Here is a 14,290-nt window from a genome sequence, read left to right on the forward strand (position 1 = left end):
CTCGGGCAAGTCACTTCACTGAGCCTCAGTTTTTTATGACAGCATTTTATTAAGCGCTTACTACGTGCAAAGCCCCGTTCTAAGCATCGGGGAGGTTACAGGGTGACGGGGTTGTCCCTCGTGGGGCTCACGGTCTTCATCCCCACTTTACAGATGAGGGAACTGAGGCCCAGAGAAGTGAAGTGACTTGCCCAAAGTCACCCAGCTGACAGTTGGAGGAGCCGGGATTTGAACCCATGACCTCTGACTCCAAAGCCCGGGCTCTTTCCACTGAGCCACGCTAGTTCCCTCATGTATATATGTTTGTATGCATTTATTGGAGAAGCAGCGTGGCTCAGTGTTAGTCAGTCTAGAAGGGGGAGACAGAGAACAAAACAAAACATATTAACAAAATAAAATAGAATATGTACAAATAAAATAGAGTAATAAACACGTACAAACACATATACATATATACAGGTGCTGTGGGGAGAAGGAGGTAAGGCGGAGGTGATGGGGAGGGGGAACAGCCACTGGAAAACGTTTAGTACATATTTACTATTCTTTTTGTTAATGATGTGCATATAGCTTTAATTTTATTTGTTCTGACGATTTTAACACCTGTCTACATATTTTGTTTTGTTGTCCGTCTCCCCCTTCTAGACTGTGAGCCCGCTGTTGGGTTGGAACCGTCTCTATATGCTGCCGACTTGTACTTCCCAAGCGCTTAGTACAGTGCTCTGCACACAGTAAGCGCTCAATAAATATGATTGAATGAATGAATGAATATTTCTTTCTGCATCAGATATTTAAGAGACATCTATAAGACTGTGCTGAAAACACAATTGAGACTTTTTCCTCTTGGCTGGGTCATTACAACACTATGTTGGACAGTGTCAACAGCCATTGGAAAACGTTTAGTACATATTTACTATTCTTTTTATTTTATTAATGATGTGCATCTAGCCTTAATTCTTTTTGTTCTGATGATCTTGACACCTGTCTACATGTTTTGTTTCGTTGTCTGTCTCCCCCTTCTAGACTGGGAGCCCGTTGTTGGGTAGGAACCGTCTCTATATGCTGCTGATTTGTACTTCCCAAGCGCTTAGTACAGTGCTCTGCACACAGCAAGTGCTCAATAAATATGATTGAATGAATGATTATCATTCTCGTTATTATTATTTATTTATTTAATTTGTACATATTTATTCTATTTATTTTATTTTGTTAACATGTTTTGTTTTGTTCTGTCTCCCCCTTCCAGACTGTGAGCCCGTTGTTGGGTAGGAACCGTCTCTATATGCTGCTGATTTGTACTTCCCAAGCGCTTAGTACAGTGCTCTGCACACAGCAAGTGCTCAATAAATATGATTGAATGAATGATTATCATTCTCGTTATTATTATTTATTTATTTAATTTGTACATATTTATTCTATTTATTTTATTTTGTTAACATGTTTTGTTTTGTTCTGTCTCCCCCTTCCAGACCGTGAGCCCGTTGTTGGGTAGGAACCGTCTCTACATGCTGCCGATTTGTACTTCCCAAGCGCTTAGTCCAGTGCTCTGCACACAGTAAGCACTCAATAAATACGACTGAATGAATGAATGAATGAATATTTCTTTCTGCATCAGATATTTAAGAGACATGTATAAGACTGTTGAAAATACAATTGAGACTTTTTCCTCTTGGCTGGGTCATCACAACACTATGTTAGGAAATATCTGGACAGTGTCAACAGCCATTGGAAAACCTTTAATATATATTTACTATTCTTTTTATTTTGTTAATGATGTGCATATAGCTTTAATTCTATTTGTTCTGACGATTTTGACACCTGTCTACATGCTTTGTTTTGTCGTCCGTCGCCCCCTTCTAGACTGTGAGTCCGTTGTTGGGTAGGAACCGTCTCTATATGCTACCGACTTGTACTTCCCAAGCACTTAGTACAGTGTTCTGCACACAGTAAGCGCTCAATAAATGACTGAATGAATGATTATCATTCTTGTTATTATTATTATTTATTTTATTTGTACATATTTATTCTATTTATTTTATTTTGTTAACATGTTGGTTTTGTTGTCTGTCTCCCCCTTCTAGACTGTGAGCCCGCTGTTGGGTAGGGACTGTCTCTAGATGTTGCCAACTTGGACTTCCCAAGTGCTTAGTACAGAGCTCTGCATTCATTCCATCATATTTATTGAGCGCTTACTGTGTGCAGAGCACTGTACTAAGCGCTTGATAATAATGATGGCATTTATTAAGCGCTATGTGCAAAGCACTGTTCTAAGCGCTGGGGAGGTTACCAGGTGATCAAGTTGTCCCACGAGGGGCTCGCAGTCTGAATCCCCCGTTTTACAGATGAGGTAACTGAGGCTCGGAGAAGTGAAGTGACTTGCCCGAAGTCACACAGCTGACAAGTGGCAGAGCTGGGATTAGAACCCACGACCTCTGGCTCCAAAGCTCGAGCTCTTTCCATTGAGCCACGTGGCTCCTCAGTTAAGCGCTCAATAAATACGATGGATTGAATGAATGAATGGAAGTACCCCTCGGCAGCCTCCAGGCCTCAATCAACCAACCGTATTTATTGAGCGCTTACTGTGTGCAGAGCATTCATTCATTCATTCAATTGTATTTAGTGAGCGCTTACTGTGTGCAGAGCACGGTACTAAGCGCTTGGGAAGTCCAAGTTGGCAACACCTAGAGACGGCCCCTACCCAACAGCGGGCTCACAGTCTAGAAGGGGGAGACGGACGACTAAACAAAACATATTAACAAAATAAAATAAATACAGATGTGTAGTACAAGTTGGCAACATAAGTTGGAAGTAAAAGCTGGCCTCCCCCGAATCAATCAATCAATCATATTTATTGAGTGCTTACTATGTGCAGAGCACTGTACTAAGCGCTTGGGAAGTACAAATTGGCAACATATACAGTCCCTACCCAACAGTGGGCTCACAGTCTAAAAGGGGGAGACAGAGAACAAAACCAAACATACTAACAAAATAAAATAAATAAATAGATATGTACAAGTAAAATAAATAGAGTAATAAATCTGTACAAACATATATACATATATACAGGTGCTGTGGGGAAGGGAAGGAGGTAAGATGGGGGGGATGGAGAGGGGGACGAGGGGGAGAGGAAGGAAGGGGCTCAGTCTGGGAAGGCCTCCTGGAGGAGGTGAAGCTTCCGAAGCTCCCTCCCAGGGCGGTATTGGGGGGCGGGAGGGGGAAGCCCCCTATCAAGAGCAGGGGGGTCCCGGGGCCGGGCTCACCTGGGCAGCCATCGGAGGTGGTATGGCTTTGTCTCCATCCTCGCCCCTCAGGACTGGGCGGTTGAGCACGATGCCCGTCTGCGGAGGGGAGATCCCGGGGTCAGGCCGCTGCGGGAGGACCCGGCCCCCCCCCCCGGCCCCGGACCCCCCGAGCCCACCCGTTAGCCAGACGCCCCACCTCCCGGCCCCTCGCTGACCTGGCGGGTGTAGCTCTGCAGCCGCTCCACCAACTCCTCGCGGCTTCCTGGGGGGCACAGGGGAGAATCGGTCAGAGTCCAGCACCCCCGCATCACCCCAGACACCCCCACCCCCCGGACCCCAGCTCCTTCCCCCACCCCCCAAAAAAAGAAAAGCAGCACGCGGTTGCGGCTAGAACCCGGGCCTACTTCTCAGAAAGTCACCGATTCTAATCCCGGGCTCCGCCACATAATAATGACGGCATTTGTTCAGCGCTTACTCTGTGCAAAGCACTGTTCGAAGCGCTGGGGAGGTTACAAGGTGATCAGGTTGTCCCACGCGGGGCTCACAGTCTTCTTCCCCATTTGACAGAGGAGGGAACTGAGGCCCAGAGGAGTGAAGGGACTTGGCCAAAGTCACACGGCTGGCATTCATTAAGCCCTTACTCTGTGCCAAGCGCTGTTCGAAGCGCTGGGGAGGTTACAAGGCGATCAGGTTGTCCCACGGGGGGCTCACGGTTTTCATCCCCATTTTCCAGATGAGGGAACTGAGGCCCAGAGAAGTGAAGTGACTTGCCCAACAGCTGACAGTTGGCAGAGCCGGGATTTGAACCCATGAACTCTGACTCCAAAGCCCGAGCTCTTTCCATAGAGCCAATTGTATCATAACAACAACAATATGGTATTACTCCATTTATTTTATTTGTACTTATTCTATTTATTTTATTTTGTTAATATGGTTTGTTGTCTGTCTCCCCCTTCTAGACTGTGAGCCCGCTGTTGGGTAGGGACCGACTCTAGATGTTGCCAACTTGTACTTCCCAAGCGCTTAATACAGTGCTCTGCACACAGTAAGCGCTCAATTCATTCATTCATTCAATCGTATTTATTGAGCGCTTACTGTGTGCAGGGCACTGGACTAAGCGCTTGGGAAGTACAAGTTGGCGACATACAGAGACGGTCCCTACCCAACAGTGGGCTTGCAGTCTAGAAGGGGGAGACAGAGAACAAATCAAAACATATTAACAGAATAAAATGAATAGAATATGTACAAGTAAAATAAATAAATACGATTGAATGAATGAATATTTGTTAAGCACTTACTATGTGCCAAGCACTGTTCTAAACGCTGGGGTAAATACAAGGTAATCAGGCTGTCCCACGTGGGGCTCAGTCTTAATAATAATAATAATAATAATGATGGCATTTATTAAGCGCTTACTATGTGCAAAGCCCTGTTCTAAGCGCTGGGGAGGATACAAGGTGATCAGTTTGTCCCACAGGGGGCTCACAGTCAATCCCCATTTTCCAGATGAGGGAACTGAGGCCCAGAGAAGTGAAGTGACTTGCCCAAAGTCACACAGCTGACAATTGGCGGAGCCGGGATTTGAACCCATGGCCACTGACTCCAAAACCGGGCTCTTTCCACTGAGCCACGCTGCTTCTCTGCTTCATCCTCATTTTCCAGATGGGTTCACTGAGGCCCAGAGAAGTGACTTGCCCAAAGTCACCCAGCTGACAAGTGGCAGGGCCGGGATTAGAACCCACGACCTCTGACTCCCAAGCCCGGCCTCTTTCCTCTGAGCCACCCTGCTTCTCTAAGTACGCTGGTCTGCAGTGTGACCTTGGATAAGTCACTTCCCTTCTCTGGGCCTCAGTTCCCTCATCTGGGAAATGGGGAGACTGGGAGCCCCAAGGGGGACAGGGGCTGCGCCCCAACCGATTGGCGGGTATCCACCGCAGCGCTTAGGACAGTGCAGGTGAAGCAGCGTGGCTCGGTGGAAAGAGCCCGGGCTTTGGAGTCAGAGGTCGTGGGTTCAAGTCCCGGCTCCGCCAATTGTCAGCTGGGTGACTTTGGGCGAGTCACTTCACTGGGCCTCAGTGACCTCATCTGTAAAATGGGGATGAAGACTGGGAGCCCCCCGTGGGACAACCTCATCACCTTGTAAGCTCGTCAGTGCTTAGAACGGTGCTTTGCACACAGTAAGCGCTTAATAAACGCCCCCATGATGATGCACGTGAAGTAGCGTGGCTCGGTGGAAAGAGCCGGGGCTTTGGAGTCAGAGGTCGTGGGTTCAAATCCTGGCTCCGCCAATTGTCAGCTGGGTGACTTTGGGCGAGTCACTTCACTGGGCCTCAGTTAGCTCATCTGTAAAATGGGGATGAAGACTGGGAGCCCCCCCGTGGGACAACTTCATCACCTTGTAAGCTCGTCAGTGCTTGCTTAGAACGGTGCTTTGCACACAGTGAGCGCTTAATAAACGCCCCCATGATGATGCACGTGAAGTAGCGTGGCTCGGTGGAAAGAGCCGGGGCTTTGGAGTCAGAGGTCGTGGGTTCAAATCCCGGCTCCGCCAATTGTCAGCTGGGTGACTTTGGGCGAGTCACTTCACTGGGCCTCAGTTAGCTCATCTGTAAAATGGGGATGAAGACTGGGAGCCCCCCGTGGGACAACCTCATCACCTTGAAAGCTCCTCAGCGCTTGCTTAGAACGGTGCTTTGCACACAGTGAGCGCTTAATAAATGCCTCCATGATGATGCACGTGAAGCAGCGTGGCTCGGTGGAAAGAGCCCGGGCTTTGGAGTCAGAGGTCGTGGGTTCAAATCCCGGCTCCGCCAATTGTCAGCTGGGTGACTTTGGGCGACTCACTTCACTGGGCCTCAGTGACCTCATCCGTAAAATGGGGATGAAGACTGTGAGCCCCCCGTGGGACAACCTCATCACCTTGAAAGCTCCTCAGCGCTTGCTTAGAACGGTGCTTTGCACAGTAAGCGCTTAATAAATGCCCCCAGAATGATGCACGTGAAGCAGCGTGGCTCAGTGGAAAGAGCCCGGGCTTTGGAGTCAGAGGTCGTGGGTTCAAATCCCGGCTCCGCCAATTGTCAGCTGGGTGACTTCGGGCGAGTCACTTCACTGGGCCTCAGTGACCTCATCTGTAAAATGGGGCTGAAGACTGTGAGCCCCCCCGTGGGACAACCTCATCACCTTGTAACCTCCCCAGCACTCAGAACAGTGCTTGGCACATAGTAAGCACTTAATAATTGCCATTATGATGATTATTCTTGTGCTACAGGCAGGGGGGCCACACGGCTGTAAAATGGGGATGAAGACTGTGAGCCCCCCGTGGGACAACCTGATCACCTTGTAACCTCCCTAGCGCTTAGAACAGTGCTTGGCACATAGTAAGCACTTAATAAATGCCATTATTATGATTATTCTTGTGCTACAGGCGGGGGGGGGGGGGCACGCGGCTATAAAATGGGGATGAAGACTGTGAGCCCCCCGTGGGATAACCTGCTCACCTTGTAACCTCCCCAGCGCTTAGAACAGTGCTTGGCACATAGCAAGCGCTTAATACATGCCATTATTATGATTATTACTGGGCTACAGGCAGGGGGGCCACACGGCTGTAAAATGGGGATGAAGACTGGGAGCCCCCCGTGGGACAACCTGATTCATTCAATTCACTCAATCGTACTTATTGAGCGCTTACTGTGTGCAGAGCACTGTACTAAGCGCTTGGGAAGTACACGTCGGCAGCACATAAAGACGGTCCCTACCCAACAGCGGGCTCACAGTCTAGAAGGGGGAGACAGACCATAGAACAGAACATATTAACAAAATAAAATAAATAGTAAATATGTCCAAGTAAAATGAATAGAGTAATAAATCTGTACAAACGTGTATACAGGTGCTGTGGGGAGGGGAAGGAGGGGGCTCAGTCTGGGAAGGCCTCCTGGAGGAGGTGAGCTCTCAGTAGGGCTTTGAAGGGAGGAAGAGAGCTGATCACCTTGTAACCTCCCCAGCGCTTAGAACAGTGCTTGGCATATAGTAAGCGCTTAGTAAATACCATCATCATTACTATTAGATCACCTTGTAAGCTCCCCAGCGCTTAGAACAGTGCTTGGCACATAGTAAGCGCTTAATAAATGCCAATATTACGTTTATTATTGTGCTACAGGCAAGGGGGGCACACGGCTGTAAAATGGGGATGAAGACTGTGAGCCCCCCGTGGGACAACCTGATCACCTTGTAACCTCCCCAGCGCTTAGAACAGTGCTTGGCACATAGTAAGCGCTTAGTAAATACCATCATTATTACTATTAGATCACCTTGTAAGCTCCCCAGCGCTTAGAACAGTGCTTGGCACATAGTAAGCACTTAATAAATGCCAATATTACATTTATTATTGTGCTACAGGCAAGGGGGGCACGCGGCTGTAAAATGGGGATGAAGACTGTGTACCCCCCGTGGGACAACCTGATCACCTTGTAACCTCCCCAGCGCTTAAAACAGCGCTTGGCACATAGTAAGCGCTTAGTAAATACCATCATTATTATTATTATATCACCTTGTAACCTCCCCCGCGCTTACAGCAGTGCTTGGCACATAGTAAGCGCTTAGGAAATGCCATCATTATTATGACTAGATCACCCCCAGCGCTTAGAACGGCGCTTGGCACATAGTAAGCGCTTAGGAAATACCTTCATTATTATTATTAGAACAACCCCAGTGCTTAGAACAGTGCGTGGCACATAGCAAGTGCTTAATAAATACCATTATTATCATTAGATCACCTCGTAACCTCCCCAGCGCTTAGAACAGCACATAGTAAGCGCTTAGCAAATACCATCATCATTATTATTATTAGATCACCTTGTAACCTTCCCAGTGCTTAGAACAGTGTTTGGCACATAGTTAGTGCTTAGTAAATATCATCATTATTATGACTAGATCCCCCCCAGTGCTTAAAACAGTGCTTGGCACATAGTAAGCGCTTAGGAAACACCATCATTATTATGACTAGATCCCCCCCAGCGCTTAGAACAGCGCTTGGCACATAGTGAGCGATTAGGAAATACCTTCATTATTATTATTAGAACACCCCCAGCGCTTAGAATAGTGCTTGGCACATAGTGAGCGCTTAGGAAATACCATCATTATTGTTATATTAGATCCCCCCCAGTGCTTAGAACAGTGCGTGGCACATAGTAAGCGCTTAGTAAATACCACCATTATTATTAGATCACCTTCTAACCTCCCCAGCGCTTAGAACAGTGTTTGGCACATAGTTAGTGCTTAGTAAATATCATCATTATTATGACTAGATCCCCCCAGCGCTTAGAACAGTGCTTGGCACATAGTAAGCGCTTAGGAAATACCATCGTTATTATTATTAGATCCCCCCCAGCGCTTAAAACAGTGCTTGGCACATAGTAAGCGCTTAGTAAATACCATCGTTATTATGACTAGATCACCCCCAGCGCTTACAACAGTGCTTGGCACATAGTAAGTGCTTAGTAAATACCATCATTACTATGATTAGATCCCCCCCAGCGCTTAGAACAGCGCTTGGCACATAGTAAGCGCTTAGTACATACCATCATTATCATGACTAGATTCCCCCCAGCGCTTAGATCGGCGCTTGGCACATAGTAAGCGCTTAGTAAACACCATCATTACTATGATTAGATCCTCCCCAGCGCTTAGAACAGTGCTTGGCACGTAGTAAGCGCTTAGGAAATACCATCATTATTATTAGATCACCCCCAGCACTTAAAACAATGCTTGGCACGTAGTAAGCGCTTAGTACATACCATCATTACTATGACTAGATCCCCCCAGCGCTTAGAACGGCGCTTGGCACATAGTAAGCGCTGAGGAAATACCATCATTATTATGACTAGATTCCCCCCACCCAGCGCTTAGAACAGTGCTTGGCACATAGTAAGCGCTTAGGAAATACCATCATTACTATGATTAGATCCTCCCCAGCGCTTACAACAGTGCTTGGCACGTAGTAAGTACTTAGGAAATATCATTATTATTAGATCACCCCCAACGCTTAAAACAATGCTTGGCACGTAGTAAGCACTTAGTACACACCATCATTACTATGACTAGATCCCCCCAGTGCTTAGAACGGTGCTTGGCACATAGTAAGCGCCTAGTACATACCATCATTACTATGACTAGATCCCCCCTGGCGCTTAGAACAGTGCTTGGCACATAGTAAGCGCTTAGGAAATACCTTCATTATTATGACTAGATTCCCCCCCCCCCCCAGCACTTAAAACAGTGCTTGGCACATAGTAAGCGCTTAGTACACACCATCATTACTATGATTACATCCCCCCCAGCGCTTAGAACGGCGCTTGGCACATAGTAAGCGCTTAAGAAATACCATCATTACTATGAGTAGATCCCCCCCAGCGCTTAGAATGGTGCTTAGCACACGGTAAGCGCTTAATAATAATAATGATGATGGCATTTGTTAAGCGCTTACTATGTGCAAAGCACTGTTCTAAGCGCTGGAGGGGGGGGGGATACAGTGTGATCAAGTTGTCCCACGTGGGGCTCACAGTCTAAATCCCCCTTTTTGCAGATGAGGGAACTGAGGCTCAGAGAAGTGAAGTGACTTGCCCCAGGTCACACAGCAGACTTGTGGTGGAGCCGGGATTCGAACCCATGACCGCTGACTCCAAAGCCAGGGCTCTTTCCACTGAGCCAGCCACGCTGCTCCTCTACATACCATCACTATTATGACTAGATCCCCCCCCCCCCCCAGCTTTTAGAACGGCGCTTGGCACATAGTACATATGTGGCACATAGGGGGCACATCTTCCCCTCTGCCTTCAAACATGCCCATGTCTCTCCCATCCTAAAAAAACCCTCTCTTGACCCCACCTCACCTTCTAGTTATCGTCCCATATCCCTCCTACCATTCCTTTCCAAACTCCTTGAACGAGTTGTCTACACGCGCTGCCTAGAATTCCTCAACACCAACTCTCTCCTCGACCCCCTCCAGTCTGGCTTCCGTCCCCTTCATTCCACGGAAACTGCCCTCTCAAAGGTCACCAATGACCTCCTGCTTGCCAAATCCAACGGCTCCTACTCTGTCCTAATCCTCCTCGACCTCTCGGCTGCCTTTGACACTGTGGCCCACCCCCTTCTCCTCCACACGTTATCTGACCTTGGCTTCACAGACTCCTTCCTCTCCTGGTTCTCCTCTTATCTCTCCGGTCGTTCTTTCTCAGTCTCTTTTGCAGGCTCCTCCTCCCCCTCCCATCCCCTTACTGTGGGGGTTCCCCAAGGTTCAGTGCTTGGTCCCCTTCTGTTCTCAATCTACACTCACTCCCTTGGTGACCTCATTCGCTCCCACGGCTTCAACTATCATCTCTACGCTGATGACACCCAGATCTCCATCTCTGCCCCTGCTCTCTCCCCCTCCCTCCAGGCTCGCGTCTCCTCCTGCCTTCAGGACATCTCCATCTGGATGTCCGCCCGCCACCTGAAGCTCAACATGTCGAAGACTGAGCTCCTTGTCTTCCCTCCCAAACCTTGCCCTCTCCCTGACTTTCCCATCTCTGTTGACGGCACTACCATCCTTCCCGTCTCACAAGCCCGCAACCTTGGTGTCATCCTCGACTCCGCTCTCTCATTCACCCCTCACATCCAAGCCGTCACCAAAACCTGCCGGTCTCAGCTCCGCAACATTGCCAAGATCCACCCTTTCCTCTCCATCCAAACCGCTACCCTGCTCATTCAAGCTCTCATCCTATCCCGTCTGGACTACTGCACTAGCCTTCTCTCTGATCTCCCATCCTCGTGTCTCTCTCCACTTCAATCCATACTTCATGCTGCTGCCCGGATTATCTTTGTCCAGAAACGCTCTGGACATATTACTCCCCTCCTCAAAAACCTCCAATGGCTACCGATCAATCTGCGCATCAAGCAGAAACTCCTCACCCTGGGCTTCAAGGCTGTCCATCCCCTCGCCCCCTCCTACCTCACCTCCCTTCTCTCCTTCTACAGCCCAGCCTGCACCCTCCGCTCTGCTCCGCCTCTAATCTCCTCACTGTACCTCGCTCTCGCCTGTCCCGCCATCGACCCCCGGCCCACGTCCTCCCCCGGGCCTGGAATGCCCCCAATCCCTCTGCCCATCCGCCAAGCTCGCTCTCTTCCTCCCTTCAAGGCCCTGCTGAGAGCTCACCTCCTCCAGGAGGCCTTCCCAGATTGAGCCCCTTCTTTCCTCTCCCCCTCGTCCCCCTCTCCATCCCCCCGCCTTACCGCCTTCCCCTCCCCACAGCACCTGTATATATGTATATATGGTTGTACATATTTATTACTCTATTTATCTATTTATTTATTTATTTTACTTGTACATTTCTATCCTACTTATTTTATTTTGTTGGTATGTTTGGTTCTGTTCTCTGTCTCCCCCTTTTAGACTGTGAGCCCACTGTTGGGTAGGGACTGTCTCTATGTGATGCCAATTTGTACTTCCCAAGCGCTTAGTACAGTGCTCTGCACACAGTAAGCGCTCAATAAATACGATTGATTGATTGATAGTAAGCGCTTAGGAAATACCTTCATTATTATTATCAGAGCACCCCCAGCGCTTGGAACAGTGCTTGGCACGTAGTAAGCGCTTAGGAAATACCATCATTAAAGCGCTTAGGAAATACCTTCATTATTATTGTCAGAACACCCCCAGCGCTTAGAACAGTGCTTGGCACACAGCAAGCGCTTAGGAAATACCTTCATTATTATCATTAGAACACCCCCAGCGCTTAGAACGGCGCTTGGCACATAGTAAGCGCTTAGTAAACACCATCATTACTATGACTATACTACATACATTGTATATATATATACATATATACTACATACCACACCACACTATATATATACTATATAGCATACATATACTATATATAGCATATATACAGTATATATACAGCATATATAGTATAATATATACGATATATAGCATGCACACATAGCACATATATACTATACTACATACATATATCACATATACTACACACCATATACATACTATATACTATTATGATCATTATTACTAATAAACGCCCTTATTATTATAAATTATTGCATTAATTATACATACATACTACATATATACTATATATACCATGCTATATATATATAAAGTATAGCGTATATATGCTGTATATGGTATATATACAGCATATATACAGTATGCATAGCATAATATACATACTATATATAGTATATACATATAGTATATACACACTATACATAGCATATACATGTAGCATATATACTATACTATATACATATATCACATATACTATATATATATACTATGAAGCAGCGTGGCTCAGTGGAAAGAGCCCGGGCTTTGGAGTCGGAGGTCATGGGTTCGAATCTCGGCTCCGCCACGCGTCAGCTGTGGGACTTTGGGCAAGTCACTTCACTTCTCTGGGCCTCAGTTCCCTCATCTGCAAAATGGGGATTAAGACTGTGAGCCCCCCGTGGGACGACGTGATTGCCTTGGACCCTTCCCAGCGCTTGGAACAGTGCTTTGCACATAGGAAGCGCTTAATAAATGCCATCATCATCATATATGCTACACACCGTTACTATGATCATTCCTAATAAACGCCGTTATTATTATAAATTATTGTATACATAATTGTTATATATAATAATGATGGCATTTGTTAAGCGCTTACTATGTGCAAAGCACTGTTCTAAGCGCTGGGGGGGATACAATGTGATCAAGTTGTCCCACGGGGGGCTCACAGTCTTAGTCCCCATTTTTACAGATGAGGTAACTGAGGCTCAGAGAAGATAAGTGACTTGCCCAAGGTCACACAGCAGACTTGTGGCGGAGCCGGGATTCGAACCCACGACCTCTGACTCCAAAGCCCGGGCTCTTCCCACTGAGCCACGCTGCTTCTCTATATTATATATAGATTATATATATATATATATATATGATTATAACACATTATAATAATTACATATAACTGTTAGAGTTACTGTATAATAATTATTATAAATTCTTATGACGACGGTGGGGGGGGGGGGGGGCCCACGCGGGCGTCGGCGGGCGTCGGTGGCGTTACCCTGGGCGGGCGCCCCGATGTCGGCCATCTTGGCCTGCAGGTCGGGGAGGGTCCAGGCGCCATAGTGGGCCGGCGGCGGCGGCGGGGGAGGCGGCGGGGGAGGCGGAGGCGGCGGCGGAGGAGGGGGCAGCTGCTGAAGCTCCCCCTTCGACGGCTCTGGAGGCTCCGCCGCCATCTTACCGGCCACGACGAGCGCCCGTGCGCGCGCGCACCACCGGAAGCCACGTGCGCGAGGCCCGCCGGAAGTCCCGCCCCGCCAACTTCCGGCGGCCTCGCGGGCGGCGCTGGCCAATGAGAGGCGGCGCCCGCCCGCGGGGGGCGCCGGGAAGTGTAGTTCGACCAGCCCCCACCCCCCCGAGGCGGAGGGGGGCGCTCGCGGCCGCCAGGTTGGCCGGGAGTTCGTTCCTTCATTCATTCAATCAATCATCAATCAACATCATCATAATAATAATAATGGCATTTGTTAAGCGCTTACTATGTGCAGAGCACTGTTCTAAGCGCTGGGGGGGATACAAGGTGATCAGGTTGTCCCATGTGGGGCTCGCAGTCTTCATCCCCATTTTACAGACGAGGGAACTGAGGCTCAGAGACGTGAAGTGACTTGCCCAAGGTCACACAGCGGACATGTGGTGGAGTCGGGATTCGAACCCATGACCTCTGACTCCAAAGCCCGTGCTCTTTCCAGTGAGCCACGCTGCTTCTCTTAGCCTTGGGGCAAGTCACTTAACGTCGTTAAATCATCAATCGTATTTATTGAGCGCTTACTACGTGCAGAGCACTGGACTAAGCGCTTGGGAAGTACAAATTGGCAACATATAGAGACAGTCCCTACCCAACAGTGGGCTCACAGTGAATCAATCAATCAATCATATTTATTGAGCGCTTACTGTGCGCAGGGCACTGCACTAAGCGCTTAATAAATGCCATTATTTGGCATTGGCATTATTATGGCATGCA

The 14,290-nt window shown here is 48.1% G+C and overlaps 1 protein-coding gene across 1 annotated transcript in view; it reads right to left on the reverse strand.

Moving 5' to 3' along the window:
• The window catches only part of SF3B2 (splicing factor 3b subunit 2), a 50,469-nt gene extending 36,951 nt beyond the window's left edge, over nucleotides 1-13,518 (reverse strand). The window contains exons 1-3 of the mRNA XM_038764955.1: nucleotides 13,334-13,518; nucleotides 3,455-3,501; nucleotides 3,258-3,335 (exon numbers count right to left, since the gene is read on the reverse strand). Coding sequence (XP_038620883.1) covers nucleotides 3,258-3,335; nucleotides 3,455-3,501; nucleotides 13,334-13,508 — 300 coding nt within the window. The 5' untranslated portion in view covers nucleotides 13,509-13,518. The remainder of the gene's footprint in view (nucleotides 1-3,257; nucleotides 3,336-3,454; nucleotides 3,502-13,333) is intronic.
• Between the last annotated feature and the right edge of the window lie 772 nt (nucleotides 13,519-14,290).

This window comes from Tachyglossus aculeatus, chromosome 22 (assembly GCF_015852505.1).
Source record: "Tachyglossus aculeatus isolate mTacAcu1 chromosome 22, mTacAcu1.pri, whole genome shotgun sequence".
NCBI lineage: Eukaryota > Metazoa > Chordata > Mammalia > Monotremata > Tachyglossidae > Tachyglossus > Tachyglossus aculeatus.